A 19,314-nucleotide genomic window follows, 5' to 3' on the forward strand; every position below is an offset into this window, starting at 1 on the left:
GTCAGTTAAGCATCCAACTTCTGCTCAGGTCATGATCTTGCAGTTTATGAGTTGAAGCCCCACGCTGGGCTCTGTGCTGACAGCTCGGAGCTTGGAGCCTGCTTCAGATTCTGTGTCTCCCTCTCTCTCTGCCCCTCCCCCATTCATGCTCAGTCTCTGTCTGTCTCTCTATCTATCAAATAAGTAAACACTAAAAAAAATTTTTTTTAAGTTGTAGTATAATATATACAATGGAGTATTATTCAGTCATAAAAAAGAATGAAATCTTGCAATTTGCAATGACATGATGGATAGAGCCAGAGTATAATGCTAAGCAAAATAAGTCAGTCAGAGAAAGACAAATACAGTATGATCTCATTCATGTGGAATTTAAGAAACAAATGAGCAAAGAAAAAAAAACAAAACAAAACAACAGAGAAATCAAGAAACAGACTCTTAACTATAGAAAGAACAAATTGATGGTTACCAGAACGAAAGTGGGGGGGGGGGGGGGGGGGGAGGGCAAAACAGGTGATAGGGATTAAACAGTACACTTATGATTTAAAGAAAAAACTATCAAATGGTCCCAAACCATCAAAACGAAGATGCATTCTAAACTGCAATCATGTAAATAATCATGTGCTCTCTGATTTGGAAAAATGAGGCCACTTCTAAACTAACAATTTTAATTAACATAGAAAGTAGGGTTCATAGCACTCATAACAGATTTCACCCTCTTAGCCCAAATCATTCGGAAAATACAAAGCAGTAACTCTGTGATTTGATAGATTAAAAAAAAAAAAAAAGAACTTATCTTAAAGTAACTTTACAAACAGTACTAAAAAGAGAGCAGAGATAAATTTCTGGTCTGGGACCACCAGATAGCCACTTTGACAACGCAGGAAACCAGAACATATGGCATGAGTTTTACACTTGGGAGGGGTGGAGAAAGGGTGGACATGATCATGTAGTGGTGCTTGTAAAGAAAAGGAATCTGAATAGTACAACAAGAAGGACAGTATCATTTTAACAGGAATTTCAAACTATAGGTGAGTCACTATCTACATACAGGTCATCCAGATTTTAGAATGAGAAACATTTATTTATAGAAGAGCTTATAGGAGTGTCATCTTTGGAGCTAATTTCTAGGAGCATCTCACAGATTCACCTGAGAATTTGCCTGAGAATATGTGATTTCTCTAGAACTTCTAATCATCAATTACAACAATATTGCAAATACTCCATCATAATGATGAAAATGTGCCTGTGCACATGCACATGCTTAATATATTCATACTTAAAATGGAAAAGGTTCACAAATACTAGGTCCATGAAAGACAATTATCCACGGCTGGATTACAATACCTCTTCAATCAGCTTAGTATTTGACTTTTCTAATGAGTCAACTCTTGAATGGAGACTGCTGACTGTGCTGCTGAAATTAATAAAGAAAAAACTCATTCAAATCACACAAACTCACAAAGGCAAAAAAAGTATGTTATCTTGGACTTAATGTGTTGACTAACAAGTACCAATTGCCCTGAATTTTTTTTTTTTTTTGAAGGTTAACTAATCCTTCTTTTCCTTGTTTTTGTTTTTTTTTTTTTAAGTTTTTATTTCAATTCTGGTTAGTTAACAGCCCTGAATTTTTGGGTGTAGGAAATTTCATTAAGTTGGATAACTTCATTTGCCTAGGACAGCAGTAAAGACTATAGAAAAGGAATCACTTCTGTTAAAATTACATTTTATGCTGCTCATTACTTTTGTTGTCTTCTTAGAGTCCTTCTTACATTTAACTTATAATACTTAGAAATGGATTCCACACAAAGATCATCAAATATTGTTAAAACTAAATTCAAAATTACTTTTTAATGGATGAACTTTAAATATCTACTTTATAAGTGGCTTAATGACGCTTACACAGTGGTCTCCAACACAAACCTCATTCAGTTTCCCCTATCCACTTTCATAATAACTTAGAGACCTCTAAAGTCACCTATAGTTTGAGAACTGTGAATACCACATACACATCAGGTACCTGGTCAACCTGTAGCTAAGCAAACACCCTGACTTTCAAAGATATAGTTGAAAGTCATGTTATGCCACATGAACAACTTGGTTTTTTGCATTTTTATTTAAACTGATCAAGACTGAGCATTATTGTACATTTTATTGAGTCTATTTATCAACGCCTTGATTCTACCATCTCAAACTTTAATAAGACATGATATGCTGTATATATTAAAATAAAATCTATAGATTTCAGCACATTTTATACCAGCCTCAGAAATAAATGTTGGTATTTTAGCTTAACTGGTGAAACAAGAAAAATGTTTTTTCATTCATATTGAATCATTTTTAATGTTTTTATTTATTTTTGAGACAGAGAGAGACAGAGCATGAGCAGGGGAGGGGCAGAAAGGGAGGGAGACACAGAATCCAAAGCAGGCTCCAGGCTCTGAGCTGTCAGCACAGAGCCTGACAAGGGGCTTGAACTCACGGACCGTGAGATCGTGACCTGAGCTGAAGTTGGATGCTTAATGGACTGAGCCACCCAGGCACCCCAAATCATTTTTAAATATAATCATTCTTGGGGCACCTGGGTGGCTCAGTCCGTTAAGCGTCCAACTTCGGCTCAGGTTATGATCTCACGGTTTGTGAGTTCGAGCCCTGCATCAGGCTCTGTGCTGACAGCTCACAGCCTAGAGCCTGGAGCCTGCTTTGGATTCTGTGTGTGTGTCTCTCTCTCTGCCCCTACCCCACTACACTCTGTCTCTGTCTCAAAAATAAACATTTAAAAATAAATAAATAAATATAATATTCTTAGGTAAACAACTTGAGTTTTTCAAGAACAGCACAAGCCTGCTTTGGATTCTGTCTCTCCCTCTCTCTCTGCCCCTCCCCTGCTCATGTGCTATCTCTGTCTCTCAAAAATAAACATTAAAAAAAAAATGACAGAGAGAGAGAGAGAGAGACAGAGCCTGAAGTGGGGCTCGGACTCACGGACTGTGAGATCATGACCTGAGCCGAAGTCAGACGCTTAACCAACTGAGCCACCCAGGCACCCCAAAAAAAGCACTTTTAAAAACAATAAATCATCACAGTGGTTTTTTTGAATGAAGGATAATATGAGTTCTATTTTTTTCTATATCTATTTTCTATGTTTTTGAAATATTCTAAATATACAAAAACTTTCTAATTAGAAAAACAATGAAACATTTTTAAATACATAAAATGTACAAAAATAAGGCACTAGTATTGCTGTAAATGATTTAATACACATAATTTAAAAGAAAATGAGAAAAACTCTCTGAACCAAATGGAATAGACTCTAAGATAAACTGAATAAAAACACTGAAGTATAGAATAGTGTGTTGGGGCGCCTGGGTGGCTCAGTCGGTTAAGCGTACGACTTCAGCTCAGGTCACGATCTCACAGTTTGTGAATTTGAGCCCCGTGTCGGGCTCTGTGCTGCCAGTTTAGAGCCTGGAGCCTGCTTCGAATTCTGTGTCTCCCTTTCTCTCTGCTCCTCCCCCGCTCATGCTCTGCCTCTCTCTCTCTGCTTCAAAAAAAAAAAAAAAAAATTAATAGTGTGAAAGTTATACTACTTTATGTGTAAAAAAAAAAAAAAGAGAGGAAGGTGAGAACTTTAAGAATATATATTCATATTCTTGTCTATTTGTATAAAGTATCTCTGGAAGCGTACACAAGAACTTATTAATGATTCCTGAAAAGGGAAACCAGGTAGTTGTTCAGGTGAAAGGAAGACTTTTTTTGGGTGTGTTTTTTGAAGTTTAAACCATGTGAATACATTACCTGCTCCCAAAAGGGAATAAAGGTTTAAAATTAAATAAATAAGGAATACAAAGTTGCATCTAGAAATATAATCTCAATCTCAGAAATATAAATTACTAAATACACATACATACATACATATTTCATATGAACATTAAAACTCCTTTAAAAAAAGGCACAAATAGGGGCGCCTGGGTGGCGCAGTCGGTTAAGCGTCCGACTTCAGCCAGGTCACGATCTCGCGGTCCGTGAGTTCGAGCCCCGCGTCGGGCTCTGGGCTGATGGCTCGGAGCCTGGAGCCTGTTTCCGATTCTGTGTCTCCCTCTCCCTCTGCCCCTCCCCCGTTCATGCTCTGTCTCTCTCTGTCCCAAAATAAATAAAAAAAAAAAATAAGAAAAAAAAAGTCATTTAAAAAAAAAAAAAAGAGTGGGACACTTAACCAACTGAGCCACCTAGATGCCCCTGAAATTGTATCCTTTTTTTTTTTTTTTTTACCTCTCTTCAGAAATTCTATCTTTAAATTCTCTCAAGGTCCTATTTGAAAATCTGACTCTCATTTTTTGTTGAAAATTAATTATCTCCAAGATTTCTCTGTATTCTTAATTTCCACTCTCTATTCCCTCAACCCGTTCTCAAAGATGTTTAGTAGGAAGGAATAGGGTAAAGCTGACCTAAAAAGGATGAAGAAAACCCCTAAGACAATAGTCACAAATGTACGAAGTATTCAAGTATCCATAATACTTACTTCAGTTGTCTGTTTAATTCTTCGACATAATTCTTCTGGTCTAATATGGCAGCAATTTGAACATTCCTAAAGATGGGGAAAAGTAGTTTTGTGTCAGTTGAAAAGGTGTTCAATGGATGACCAAACAAGTATCTACATCACCTAAAACTGTTGTAAAACATAATGGCAACAAAATTATCTTGCTTTCATTTTTAAAAATTTTTTTAACATTTTTATTAATTTTTTGAAGAGATAAGGTGTGAGCAGAGGAGGGGTGGAGAGAAAGGGAGACACAGAATCTGAAGCAGGCTACAGGCTCTGAGCCATCAGCACAGAGCCTAACATGCGGCTCCAACCCACAAACCCCGAGATCATTTAAGTTGGATGCTCAACAGACTGAGCTACCCAGGCACCCCACATTATCTTACTTTTAAAATAAAATTCAACATTTTTACATTAAGGAGGCAGTAAACAGTGTACTAATTATAACCTTTATTAAATCTAGTATTAACAAGTAATCTATTTAACAATACCATTAAAAAATATATTCAAGAATTCTTTTTGCATCAGGGCTCCTGTGAGGCTCAGTTAAGCGCTGACTTCCACTCAGGTCATGATCTGGCAGTTCATGAGTTCTGGCCCCTTGTCAGGCTCTGTGCTGACAGCTCAGAGCCTGAAGCCTGCTTCAGATTCTGTGTCTTCCTCACTCTCTGCCCCTCCCCCACTCATGCCCAGTCTCTCTCTCTCTCTCAAAAATAAAATAAACATTAAAAAAAAAAAAAAAGACGGGGTGCCTGGGTGGCTCAGTTGGTTAAGCGTCCAACTTCGGCTCAGGTCATGATCTCACAGTTCCTGGGTTTGAGCCCACATGGAGCTCTGTGCTGACAGCTCAGAGCCTAGAGTCTGCTTCGGATTCTGTGTCTCCCTCTCTCTCTCCCCCACTCATTCTCTCTCTCTCAAAAATAAATATAATGTTAAAAAAATTTTTTTAAAGAATTTCTTTTGCATCAGTATATTTTTTATTGAAATATACTTGATATAACTATAAATTTAAGGTGTACATATTATTTTGATACATTTGTGATAGGACTCCAACTGTAGCAATAATTAGCACAGCTATTATGCTACATAGTTACCCTTTCTCTTAGCTGGAATGAGTGTATTTTAAATTTAAACACTGGATCTTGAAATGAACCAGCATTTGTAAACTTGTGAATAAGTTTTCATCTCTTTTACCACAAAAAACAGCTGATTATTAAAATAGGTCTCAAGAACAGGTGTGACCAAAAGTCATACCTCGTATTAAAGCCTCCTTCTAAGTGATTTTTGCTTTGTGAAACTTTTATATGGAAGCAAAACAAAATAAAGCAGGAACTATGCACAAAAAAGTAAATAAAAACTACATTATCAGTAGATGGACCCCATGGTGATTTGTAAAAAGCTCCATAGAAAATACAACATGTGAAATAACTTGGGAAAATCGTACCTTTCTTTATTTCCAATATCTTCTTCATTCTTTAAATACATGGAAAAATCAATCACTCCAACCTAAAGTAAATAATGTTATTTTTATTTAAAGGGGAGAAATATTAGAAGTACATTTAACATGCAACTGAATTTCACTCTTAAGTTTCCTTTCATGTTTAATAGCACTGTTTACAATTTAGAGTTGTAAACTGGATCCAAGAGGAACAGCACAACTAAAAACTCTCTGCATTTGGTTTTGGTCACTTTCACTTACTTGTGAGTCTAAATCTTCTCCCTTTACACAGAGATTCGCATCTATCACATTCAGGCCAACCAGCAGCCCAACAATCACTGCTCCTTCTTCTTCCATCATTAGTGCATGATACTCATAAAATTCACTGTGGAAATCAAAATAAAAAGCTTAAAACACAAATTTCTTTCAAACATAAATTTAAAATCTCAGCCCAGTAATATAAACATGAAATCCATACAAATTAGGTCTCTTCAAATCAGCTTTTCTAGATGTGAATAACAAACATTTTGAAATATTAGTGTCTATATAGACAACGCAAAAGAATTGGAAACAGAAAAGAGAAAAAAGAAATTTTGAGACAGAGAAAGAAAAGAGAAGCAAAGAAATATATATCAAAAGAAAAAGAGGCATCACTGAGGTCTGGAATGTCTGTGACTCTCAGAAGACATAGTGACTATTACTGATCTGATTACAATACTTGTCAGAGTTGACTTTTCAAGCCTAGGATTTATTAAGAGTCTTGGGACAAATACTAAGGTAGGTAATGATACATGAAACATTTCAAAGCCCATGTTCAAATCAACATTTGATATGTACATTGCAAGTGTTCTTAATAATCAACTAAAGATACTTAATGGATATCTATATACTAAAAAATGTTCAAACAAAGGACTTGTGAAAGAAATAGGACAATCTAAAAACTAAGACTTGACAATTACGTATTCATGGAACTAATTACCATGGTCTCATGCCTTCCTCAAGAAGTCCCATTTACAGTATTTAATCACTTTCATTGACCTTCAGAATATTATTGAGAAATTGCTGATGCTTAAAGTATGGTCATTCTCATTTAACAAATGGGAAAAACCAAGATGTATAACCAGAGTCATAAGTAAAACCAAAAATGACCAGATTTGGGGCACCTGGGTAGCTCAGTTCGTTAAGCATCCAACTCTTGATTTTGGCTTATGTCATGATCTCACAGTTCGTGAGATAAAGCTCCACATCAGGGCTCCATGCTGACAGTGTGGAGTCTGCTTGGGATTCTCACTCTCTTCCCTCTCTCCCCCTTCTCACTCTCCTCCCTCTCTCCCCCTCCCCCTGCTCATACAAAGTCTCTTTCTCTTTCAAAAGAAATAAACATTAAAAAAGAAATGACCAGATTCTCCAAAACATTAGAGAGGCACTCCAAGAGAAGAAGTGCAAATGGAGGGACAGCCATGGGCTGCTCTCTTTGACAACTGATTATCTTACTTTGAAATTTTCAAAGTCTGCTTAAAAATATATGGCCTTCGGGGCACCTGGGTGGCTCAGTCAGTTGAGCATCCAACTTCGGCTCAGGTCATGGTCTCACAGTCCACGGGTTCGAGCCCCCTGTAGGGCTCTGTGCTGAGAGCTCAGAGCCTGGAGCCTGCTTTGGATTCTTTGTCTCCTTCTGTTTCTGCCCCTCCCCCACTCATTCTCTCTCTCTCTCTCTCTCTCTCTCTCTCTCTCTCTCCCTCCCTCCCTCTCTCTCTGTCAAAAATAAACATTAAAAAAAAATTTTTTTTTAAATACATGGCCTTCAATTTAAACTGACAGTTTAAAAAGTGCCCACAACACAGGTGAAATAGTTTAGTATGTAAAAAGAAACCTCTTGAATTAAAGTTCCAAATCCCAATACAAATTTTTATTCATAGAATTAACTCTAATTTAGAAAAAAAAATGAAACTAACTTACAAATATAACACATAAATAAATTTCCTGCTTATCAGCCAAAACAAAGCTTATGGTATTCATTTTTTAGGCTTGTTCCTGATCCGTGTTATGTCCTTACCATGATTTTCTCTCTCATGTTGCTCTTCTTTTATTTTATACCATCTTATTGTATTTGTGTCTCCTTTTGTACCACATCTTTAATTCTCTTTGGAAAATAGGATATAAATGAAATTTTTAAAATGAAAATGAACATGATATAATGGTATGGTACTAACCTTAGGAGATCCCTTTGAATAATTAAGCAACGCAGGTAATCAGCCATTTTTTTTTGCATGAGAGCTAATCGAAGCCATGCTCTTGCACGACCCAGGGGGGTCCTAAAAAGCAAAACGAACTGGTCAGAAAACTGCTCCAACCCTTATAGAATATGTAGTCTATTATACTATTTCTTATGAGGTACATAAATAAAAACTGCAATTTATCATGGTTTCATCTTTGTGTCTACAGTTTTAAGCTAGCTCTTTGAGCATGCAATCTAATCCCTGGGAGCTATTTAAGTCGCTATGGTAAACCTGCACCTGCAAGACATCTAGGTAACATTTTATGCCTTAGAAGAAAGGACTCTGAATAGTGAGGCTATTTCTATAAGAAATATTTTGTCCAAACAGACCTAACCCTCTAAAGATGAATATGCAAGGAGCTCCTGGCTGGCTTAATCAGTACAGGTAGTTCAAGAGTAGTTCAAGAGCCACACTGGGCATAGAGGTTACTTAAAAAATAGTAATAATAATAATAATAATAATAATAATAATAATAATAAAAGATGAATATACAAAATGCATCAAATAAGGCAGTATAATGCCTTCAAAAAGTAACTGACATTATGGGATGCCTGGGTGGCTCAGTCAGTTGAGCATCCGATTCTTGATTTCAGCTCAGGTCATGATCTCAGGGTTCATGAGTTCAAGCCTCACATCCAGCTCTGCACTGACAGTGAGGAGCCTGCTTGAAATTCTTTCTCTGCCCCTCCCCTTCACACATGCTCTTTCCCTCTCAAAAATAAACATTAAAAAACAAAAGTAACTGACATCATATCTGAATTTTAAAAATCATAACAAAGAAGGCACTGAGCTAAAAAAAAAAGAAGGCATTGAGCTGGTAATTAATTAAAGAGAAATCACCAGGCTGCTTGTTATTTTTCAAATGTTTCTCTATCCAGTTGTCCATAAAAAATTCAATCTCACACATCTTATCCAAGTTCTATCATTTAGTAAAAGTAAAAGCAAATTTTACAGAATATGTATGGTTTCTTAAAGAGAAAGATATCATTCACACTTTTATGTTTTCTTATACAAAGAATGTTTCAGCAGGTATTATGGGGGGAAAATTAATCTTCACAACAAAGAGCTAATGAGATTTTTATGGTTTAGCATTTTAATGAATACCATTCTTCAGAAAACATTTTTTACTCTTGTAGAGTTAGGCTTTTTAAAAACAATATGAACATGTATTTTCATATTAAAATAACCAAATTGTGTATTTCTAAGATTTTATTTTTAAATAATCTCTACACCCAATGTGGGGCATGAACTCACAACCCCAAGATCAAGAGCCAGCCAGGCACCCCTGCTTATACTTCTCTTTTTGAGACTTATAATTCCCTTTTTCTTCTATCTTTGCTGAAAATCACTATCCTTCTTAATATATCATTATAAGATACATCAAGTGTGAACATCACTTGCTATTTAACTCTAAAACCTGAGTTTGAGGGGCACCAGGCTGGCTCAGTTGATACAGCATGTGACTCTTGATCTCAGCATGAGTTCAAGCCCCACACTGAGTATAGAGATTACTTACAAAAAATAATAATGATAATAAATAAGAATAAAAATAAAAACTGAGTTTGAATCCTCACTCTGCCATGTATTAACTATAACTTCTCTGACCTTTATTTTTTGCATCTATGTAATTATTATAATAATCTCTACCCTGTAAGACTGAAGTAAGCGCTAAATGAGACAATTCACGGAAAACAATCAATTTATTACCCTGATACAGTGCTTAATAAACAGTAGCCATTTACTTTATCATTCAATTAACTACAACTTGGAAATATTTGGATGTTGTGTTAACAGCCAGAAAACCCTACCATATTCCCTGTAACATGTAAAACTCTCAATTATAAAGCTAAGAGAAAGTACACTGATAATCTGACAGAAAATGCAACGTTTACAACATATTATATATATTTGTTTGGTGAAATGGGCACATGACACTATACATTCCAATTTTCAGAGAAAAAAAGTAATTTGCACCAGTCCCATATATATAAATGTCTTATATGAGAATTCAAATCTCCTGAGCCTATGCCCTGGATTTAACCTAAATCAGGCTTCAGCAAATAGTTACTTGCTGCCGACTAGCTTACTCCTGCAAACTAGCTTAACACTCAGGAAACAGAAATGCATAATGGACACATCTTATTTTATTTTATTTTTTTTAATTTTTTTTAACGTTTATTTATTTTTGAGACAGAGAAAGAGCATGAAGGGGGGAGGGTCAGAGAGAGGGAGACACAGAATCTGAAACAGGCTCCAGGCTCTGAGCTGTCAGCACAGAGCCTGACGCAGGGCTCAAACTCACGGGCCGCAAGATCATGACCTGAGCTGAAGTCGGCCGCTCAACCGACTGAGCCACCCAGGCGCCCCGACACATCTTATTTTAAAGGGACCTACAGTTTCCTGCAATGCAATGCAGAATTGAAGTCACAGAATAAAGGAGTGAATACAGTGATAGGGTATAAATGGAAAAGCAGTTAGTTCTTACTGAAGGGGCTAAAACAGGGGGCTCCTGAGTGGCTCAGTTAAGTGTCAGACTTTGGTTCAGGTCATGATCTCATGGATCGTGGGTTCGACCCCCACATCAGGCTCTGTGCTAACAGCTCAGAGCTTGGAGCCTGCTTTGGATTCTGTGTCTCCCCCTTTCTCTCTGCCCCTCCCCGACTTGCGCTCTGTCTCTCTCTCTCAAAAATAAACCTTAAAAAAAACCGAAGAGGCTAAGAGAAAGTTCATAAAGGAAATGAAATTTGAGCTAAGCCATATAGAAAGAATAGAATTTTATTAGGAGAGAATGCAAAAAGGCTACTTACAGCTAAGAGAAGATAATAGAGTGTAAGGTACTTTTAAGAAACAGTAAATATTCTTTTGTGGTCAGAAATAAACAAGTCATAAGATTACTTACTTGAGACCAGGTAAATCCCGGACACTGGCTCCTATTTCCTCTGCTTCTGGGTACAGCTTTTCCACCAGTTCCAAGGGGCCCCAGATAGTTTTGTTATAACTCAAAAATGATTTTCTTACTGGAAAAAAAAAAAAAGTACATATAATGCATACAACTTCAACATATAAAATTGTAATAACTTCCTTTTAAATATTTAGTTTCAACGTTTCTAACTTAATACACAATTATTCAAAGACCTTTCCTCTCTTATCACTACACAGCCCTACTGATCAGAAACCTATTTATCAGGATCCTGATATTTTTCCTTATCAGAAATATGCATCTTGGCCATTCTTCCCTATGAGAAATATGCAGGCAGGTAATTAAAGTAAAAAAAATAACTGGGATTATTCTTTACCAGTATCAAAATAAAGAAGTTTGGCAGCCCTAGCAGGGTGATCTTTATCAGCTTATTAAATAAACCAAAGACAAATAAGTAGTTATTTTACTTTTAACATAAAGGGTGTGAGAATTGGGTAATATAAAAAACCATGAAATCACTACATATTTCTTTCTTAGTACTGACCAGATCTCCTGCAGATCAAGGGTGATTATCATATGCACTAACCAAGGACAATCACCAAGATAAGCAATTTTTCCTTTCGGGGGAAAAAATCAGCACAAAGTAGCTTCACATTGATTCATCAAGACAAGCCTATGACTGTTAGGACATGCCTCCTGATATTTTGTGAAGTAAAGGCAAATAAACTCAGAAAAGAATTTAGGTATACCTGGATGGCTTAGTGGGTTAAGCATGAGAATCTTGATTTCAGCCCAGATCATGATCTCACAGTTCCACGACAGCTCTGCACTGACAGTGCGGAACCTGCTTGGGATCCTCTCTCTCCCTCTTTCTCTGCCCCTCCCCAGCTTGCTCTCTTTCTCTCCCTCTCTCTCTCTCTCTCACTAAAAAATAAATTAATTATTTAAAAAAAAAAAAAAAAGGAAAGAAGAGTTTAAAATTTAACTATTTGGCCATCACTTTGCAAATTCCATTTCTGCAGCATGGGAGAAAATAAAGGTTTTTGTCACTGCTATTTTTTTTTTTTAAATTTTTTTTTTTTTTCAACATTTATTTATTTTTGGGACAGAGAGAGACAGAGCATGAACGGGGGAGGGTCAGAGAGAGAGGGAGACACAGAATCGGAAACAGGCTCCAGGCTCCGAGCCATCAGCCCAGAGCCTGACGCGGGGCTCGAACTCACGGGCCGCGAGATCGTGACCTGGCTGAAGTCGGACGCTTAACCGACTGCGCCACCCAGGCGCCCCACTGCTATTTTTTTTTAATAAAAGTTTGTCGAAAAGCAAATTAAAGCTCAAGGTGTTAGGAGTGCCTTGGGTGGCTCAGTTGGTTAAGTGTCCGACATGGGCTCAGGTCATGATCTTGCAGTTTATGGGTTGGAGCCCTGCGTCAAGCTCTGTGCTGTCAGCTCAGAGCCTGGAACCTGCTTGGGATTCTGTGCCTCCCTCTCTCTCTCTCTCTCTCTCTCTCTCTCTCTCTCTCTCTCTCTGCCCCTCCCCCACTCATGCTCCAACTCTCTCTCTCTCAAAACTAAGTAAACATTTAAAAAAACAATTCTTCTTAAACTCAAGGTGTTAGATCAGATTGGTGGCTTCTTTATGTATTGAAAGAAGTATTTAGAGACTGATAATATTAAGAGTAGGAAAAAATATGATGTTTGATAAATCAGTGAAGCCTTCATAGAGGCCAGTTGCCTATATCCTTTGACCCAGTAATTCTACTCCTAGGAATCCTCTCCTAAAGAGAGCAAGTATACAAACACACGTACCCAACAATGTACTTACAGTACAATTTTTTTTAACTTTATTTATTTTGAGAGAGAGAGAGAACATACAAGTGGGGAAGGGTCAGAAAGAGAGGGAAGGAGAGAGAGTCCCAAGCAGGCTCCGTGATGTCAGTGCAAAGCCCAACATGGGGCTCAAACCCATGAACTGTGAGATCTGTGAGAACTGAGCCAAAATCAAAAGTCATAAGCTTAACCACCTGAGCCACCCAGGAGCCCCAACACAACATTAATAGTAAAAAATTGGAAGCAACCTAAGGGTACACTAAGAGGAGGACAGTTAATTAAGTTATGGTATACATATACTATGAAACTTTATAGAGCCATTAAAAATGTGATAAAGATCTCTATGTAAATGGAAAGATCTCCAAACCGTATCACCAATCTTTTAAAACAAAGTCACAGAATAATACTTATAGCATAATTCTATATACAGTAAAAGAAAAAAAAAAACAGAAAAGAGCTAGAACAATGACAAGGAATAGACAAGGAAGAGAATGAAGGAAACAGTTTTTGTTCTATGTGCTTCTATGTTGTTTGGTTCATGTACAAAAAGAGTAGATTTCACTATTCTTTACACAATTTTTAAGAATTATTTTGTTTTCAGAGCACCTGGGTGGCTCAGTGGGTTGAACATCCGACTGTTGGTTTCAGCTCAGGTCAAGATCTCAATTTGTGAGATCAAGCCCTGCATGGAGTCCTGGGACTCTGTCTCTCCCTCTCTCTCTGCCCCTCCCACCGCATGCACCTGTGTGCACACTCTCTCTCTCTCTCAAAATAAATAAAATTAAAAAAAATTACTTCATCATCAATTGAAGAAAAAGTGGAATCTAAAAAAAACAAAATAAAAACCAGAACAGAGTGGTGGTTGCCAGAGCCAGAGAGTGGAGGCAGAGGAAATGGGTAAAGGTAGTCAAAAGGTATAAACTTCCAGTTATAAAATAAGTAAGCCATAAGGATGTAATGTACAGCATGATGACTACAATAATACTGTCATATATTTGAAAGTTGCTAAGAGTAAATATTAAAAGTTCATCAAAAGAGGGGCGCCTGGGTGGCGCAGTCGGTTAAGCGTCCGACTTCAGCCAGGTCACGATCTCACGGTCGGTGAGTTCGAGCCCCGCGTCAGGCTCTGGGCTGATGGCTCAGAGCCTGGAGCCTGTTTCCGATTCTGTGTCTCCCTCTCTCTCTGCCCCTCCCCCGTTCATGCTCTGTCTCTCTCTGTCCCAAAAATAAATAAACGTTGAAAAAAAAAAAAAATTTTAAAAAAAAGTTCATCAAAAGAAAAAAATTGTAACTATGTATGGTGATGGATATCACCATATTGTGGTGATCATTTCACAATACATAAAAATATCATATTATGTTGTATACCTGAAAATAATGAAAAATATCATGTTGTATATCTGAAAATAATGTTAATTATATCTCAATAAAAATTTTTAATTAAAAAAAGAAATTAGTACTTTAATAACATCACATAGAGTCTCAAATTTCGATGTCAAGGCTCCTTCTCAATTTTATGTAAAGCTCTTTTGCTGTTTACATTGATCCTCACTTTCCTGCCCCTTAGTCAGAACTTCTAGGTCTGCCCAACTTAACCAGGTTCATACTAGACCAACAAGGAACCAGGCAAGCTTCTTTTGCATTATAATAGTCACTTCTTTTGCATTATAATAGTCACTTGGGTATAAACTCTTACTCACAGAGCCCCTACACAGCTGATCAAAAGAAGTAGAGACCAAAACTACCAACAACTGTTAATACAATAAGTAAAAGAATAGTTATTACACAATGTATATTAAATAACTAAATATAATATAAACATTTCACAAGTAACAATAAATTCAACTGTGTAGAAGAATACAATATCCACTATCATCATCATTTCCAGGGAACACTCACATTTCTACGATAACCCAATCCAGAAGAAAATCTTTCTAGATCTCTTCCAGGGTCCCAAGGAGGTTTATATTTCAACAATCAACTATTTTTAAAAAAAATTTTTTAATGTCTATTTTTGAGAGAGAGACAGCATGAGTGGGGAAGAGGCAGAGAGAGAGGGAGACACAGAATCTGAAGCAGGCTCCAGGCTCTGAGCTGTCAGCACAGAGCCCAACATGGGGCTTGAACTCACGGACCGCAAGATCATGACCTGAGCCTAACTGGGACTCTTAACCGACTGAGCCACCCAGATGCCCCAACAATCAACTATTTTAATGTATTTGTTCAATAGGGCTGAAACTAGCAATAAGACTTCATATTGGGGTCACTAAGCTTAATTTTTTTTTAAATTTTAACATTGTTTTAAGCTTAAAATTTTTTAAATAACTATAATTCCCCTAGAAAACAAATCACTTCAGAATATGTTGGGGGGGGGGGGAGGAAATGGAAAATGTTTTTACAAAACACTAAGTAGGCATCTTTTTTTTTTTTTTTTTTTTTTTTAAATTTTGAGAGAGAATGAGCAGAGCAGGGCAGGGCCAGAAAGAGGTAGAGAGAGATTCCCAAACAGGCTCCAATGTGGGCTCGATCTAATGAACCGGAGCCAAAACCAAGAGTCAGATGCCTAACCAAATGAGACACCAAGGAGCCCCTAAGTAGGCATTTTCCGAAGACAACTTACTTAAGAAAACATAAAGCAGTAGGCTGTTTCCTCCCAAAACCAACCCACCCAGTATTTTTCAAATGTAAAGTAACAATAATTATGGCCTCAACAAATACCACATTTTCCAGGATGTTTAAGATGGAACAAGGGGATTATATATTAATTAGGTTTTTTTTTTAATCTCATGATACCTTTAAGACCATGTTTCAGACAATGTTCCATAACAACAAAGAACTGCTGCAAGGGGGGATAGTCAGAATCCAAAGTGCGGCCAAAGCTCAGAGCAGATTCAATGAGTCCTTTGATACTCAACTTAGCCATGTTTAACAAGTTTGCTCTCTCTACAGCTGTGGGGTCTTTTGTAGCTGAAAGCACAAGAAAGGAGTCCATCATCATTTGCAAGACATGACATTGAAAAATATACAAACCCTTTCATTCTGCTGTAAAATGAACAATGCTGTTTTTCTCTGGTTGACAAATTAGTCTCCCTAACTAACCCACGCTTTTTTTTTTTTGTCTCTCACACACACCATAGAACATTACCATGCCTATCCAAGACACAGTTTATGGATTATTCTCAAGACCGTGCAAATTTGTTATTTTCTGGTATTTATTTTACTTTTTGTGGTACCTCTTCAGGGAGAATGAATTTTGATTTTTTTTTTTTAATGACTTCTGGAGCTAAGATTGGAGTAATAACATATTTAAGAGTCTCATGCAAAAGGTGGACAGCAGTAGTCCAAGGATGAATCTCAAGGCAAAAAATGTTCAGAACTGGCAATAAAAGGCAATTACAATTTTAAAATTACAGTATCATCTATAAATATGACAGGTAAATAAAAACAACTGGACAAATAAGGGGATACAGGCAAAGCCATTCAATTCTTTCATTTTAGCCCTCTTTCCATCTTGTTTTTTCATTGCTACTGTAGTTCTGTATTTCATGACTCCTTTATTTTCCCAGAGGAAATAAAAGCAGAGTCCTTATTTCACATTTAAGTTTCCTGCCCCTCCACACAGCTGATTCAGTCAAAAACTAAGTTAACAGATACATTTAAAAAAAAAAAAAAAACAACTGATTTTTAATTGATATTTTCATATCACAAAACTCTTTTTCTTCCCCACAAATTTTATTCTTAATTTAGAAATTCAGATGTTTCCCCCTATTCTCACCACTGTTGTGACAGGCAGGAATATTTACAGCCAACACAGATGACAAAATGAAGTGCAGAAAAATGAAAGCACTTAGTATAACCTTTCATAATCTCTGGCAAATCTACTAGTCCAAGTGAACCAAGTGTCCGTTCCTCCTCTACTGAACAAAAGTCCAGGGTTTCCAATGATCCAGTATTCAAGTTCTGAGCTAAGGGTGAAACCTGAGTCAGAATTCTAAGCAACTAAAAATGCAAACACCCACAACAGCTATGACCAAGCTAACTGGTGGAAAATCTGCACACACATCATTCCTTCAAATCTGCATCGTGGTATGATTCCCTCATTTTTCGGAAACCACTTGATGTTTCATAATCTGTACCAATTCTCATTTTTCTTAACAGTGTGGATCACGATCCGTAACTTGTGAAGGGACAAGCAGACAAAAGGCGCCTTTACAGCTGCTCCGAGGCAGGTCCATGCTCCGCGCCCGCAGCTTCCTCGCCCGGGAGCGTTTACACGCCGACCGCGCCCCGCCCGGGCTCGAAGATGTGTCCGGCTCTTCGCAGCCCCAACAAGGCCAAGGGCCAGTCCCCTCGTCTCGCCCGGGCCCAGAGTCCCCTCCCTGCCTCCCTGCAGTAAGGCTGCCCAAAGGGCTCGGGGCGCCCCAGGTTCCCCACGGAGGGCTCACCCGGGGTCCTGCGCGCCATCGCTGCACCTCTCCCGCCCTTGGCGTCGGGCACCCAAGCCAAAACCTGAGACGCGTCTTCCCTCCGCCACCCCCAAACCTGAAAAGTCATCGCCCGTCCGCGGCTGTTCCACCGACCCGGGAGCGGCCCCCTGGCCGACCCTGGCTTCGCCCCTTGGAAGTCGTCAGACAAGGAGCCCTCGGCCATTAGGCCCTAGAACCCGGGCGGGGTCGGAAGGGAACAAGGGGCGGCCGCGCGTTGCCATGGCGATCCCCGGCGCCCCCGAGTCCCCGGCTGCCCCCGCCCAGGTCCAGGCCCGGACTCGGGCCCCAGTGGCGACCCGAGGCCTCGGTGCCTATCACCACGGGTCCTCCTCGCCCGGCCGCGTCCTAGGACGGAGAGCCCAGGGTCCGCTCTCGGTCCGCTCCCCTTACCCATGGCGGCGACGGCGGCGCGGTCTCGGGCGGGGACGCCCTGGGCCCCGCCAGCAGATTCCTTCAGGCGCGCGGCGGCCGCCACGGCGTCTGCCACCAGGCCTGCCGCGGCCCACAGCGCTCCCGGCGGCGGGAGGACGCCCGGGCGGTCCCGCGGCGCCGCGAGCGGGGGGCCGCGGGGCCTGCAACCCGCGGGAGAGAAACCCGCCCTCGCCAGGCCTCCTCGCGTCCAGTCGGACCGGAAGGAGAAGGAAGAGGAGCGTGAAGGTGACCTCGCGTGTGAGGAGCCTGAGGCCGGTCACCGGCCGGACCACCAGTCTCTCACCGGGGGGCTTCGCTGGCGCGCTGGGGCCGCTTTGCCAAAGGGTGCGAGCCACGTGCAAACGTTTCCATCCACACGGGGGCGGGGTTCATCTGACACACCTGACCGCTTCCCTTCACTCTTCTCAAACTCTTAGGGGAGCAGAATTTAGAAAATCTGAAGCAGTTAACAGTAGGCAGAAATCTGCTGCAACTAAGCAGCCCCCAAACGACTTTTAAACTAGTAAATACACCGGCAGGGGGAAGGGCCACACTAATCAAGGGACAGAGGTATAGAGATAAAGCTACCTGTTTCTCATTTAAGGGGGCACCTGAGTGGCTCAGTCGGTTAGGTATCCGGCCTTGGCTCAGGCCATGATTTCACCGTTTGCGAGTTCAAGCCCCGCATCGGGATCTATTCTGATCGCTCAGAGCCTGGAGCCTGCTTCAGATTCTGTCTTCCTTGCTCTCTGCCCCTGCCGTGTTCACACTCTGTCTCTCTCTCTCACAAAAATAAACTCAAAAAAAAAAAAATTTTTTTTAAGAGGAAAAAAAACCCACATGGGCACATGACGGTAGGTTAAGCCTGGGAAACTTAAGCTATTACCTAGTTAGATCAGCAATTGTTAAGACAGTGGCGGAGCCGGAAAGACTGAGAAATTTCATGAAAATGGGGCTCTGTTTTTCTCTTCAACACCTTGGCCAGTATAGTTCTGTTATGTTTATTTCTTTTGGTTTTTAATTTTCTTTACTGTGAGATAATCATACATAGAGAAAAAAGTATAAAACATATATACAGTGTCATGAGCAAGCTATAAAGATACAAACACGAGTTGTGTTTTTCCACAATGTCAGCCTTATTCAGTCATAAAACAAGATTAACATAATTATAAAACAAGTTCAGGATTCTGAACTCAATGACATTTCACCACGTGATTAACTGGGGTTTACAAGTCACACAACAAAAGATAACACAGCCAGTAGGAAGTTAACAAACCGAACCAGAAGTCTGTGGGTGTGCAGTTGAGATAAAGCCTCAGTCTTGTTGGGTCACCTCTTAGCATTTACATATTATGTTCAAGCACTGAAGGATCTCAGTTTTGTTCTGAGATCCATCAGGCAGAGCCTTCA

The 19,314-nt window shown here is 39.2% G+C and overlaps 1 protein-coding gene across 11 annotated transcripts in view; it reads right to left on the reverse strand.

Moving 5' to 3' along the window:
• RUFY2 (RUN and FYVE domain containing 2) overlaps window positions 1–18,508 on the reverse strand; it is a 49,685-nt gene extending 31,177 nt beyond the window's left edge. Inside the window, exons 1-8 of one of the 11 annotated variants that reach the window (XM_047824542.1) lie at window positions 18,493–18,508; window positions 15,800–15,973; window positions 11,157–11,274; window positions 8,192–8,293; window positions 6,240–6,363; window positions 5,985–6,046; window positions 4,520–4,585; window positions 1,345–1,414 (exon numbers count right to left, since the gene is read on the reverse strand). In XM_047824542.1, the coding sequence (XP_047680498.1) occupies window positions 1,345–1,414; window positions 4,520–4,585; window positions 5,985–6,046; window positions 6,240–6,363; window positions 8,192–8,293; window positions 11,157–11,274; window positions 15,800–15,929 (672 nt within the window). In that variant the 5' untranslated portion in view covers window positions 15,930–15,973; window positions 18,493–18,508. The other 10 variants (XM_047824541.1, XM_047824538.1, XM_047824536.1 and 7 more) reach the window with 10 other exon arrangements.
• Window positions 18,509–19,314: the final 806 nt, after the last annotated feature.

The sequence above is a fragment of the Prionailurus viverrinus genome, chromosome D2 (genome assembly GCF_022837055.1).
Source record: "Prionailurus viverrinus isolate Anna chromosome D2, UM_Priviv_1.0, whole genome shotgun sequence".
Lineage (NCBI taxonomy): Eukaryota > Metazoa > Chordata > Mammalia > Carnivora > Felidae > Prionailurus > Prionailurus viverrinus.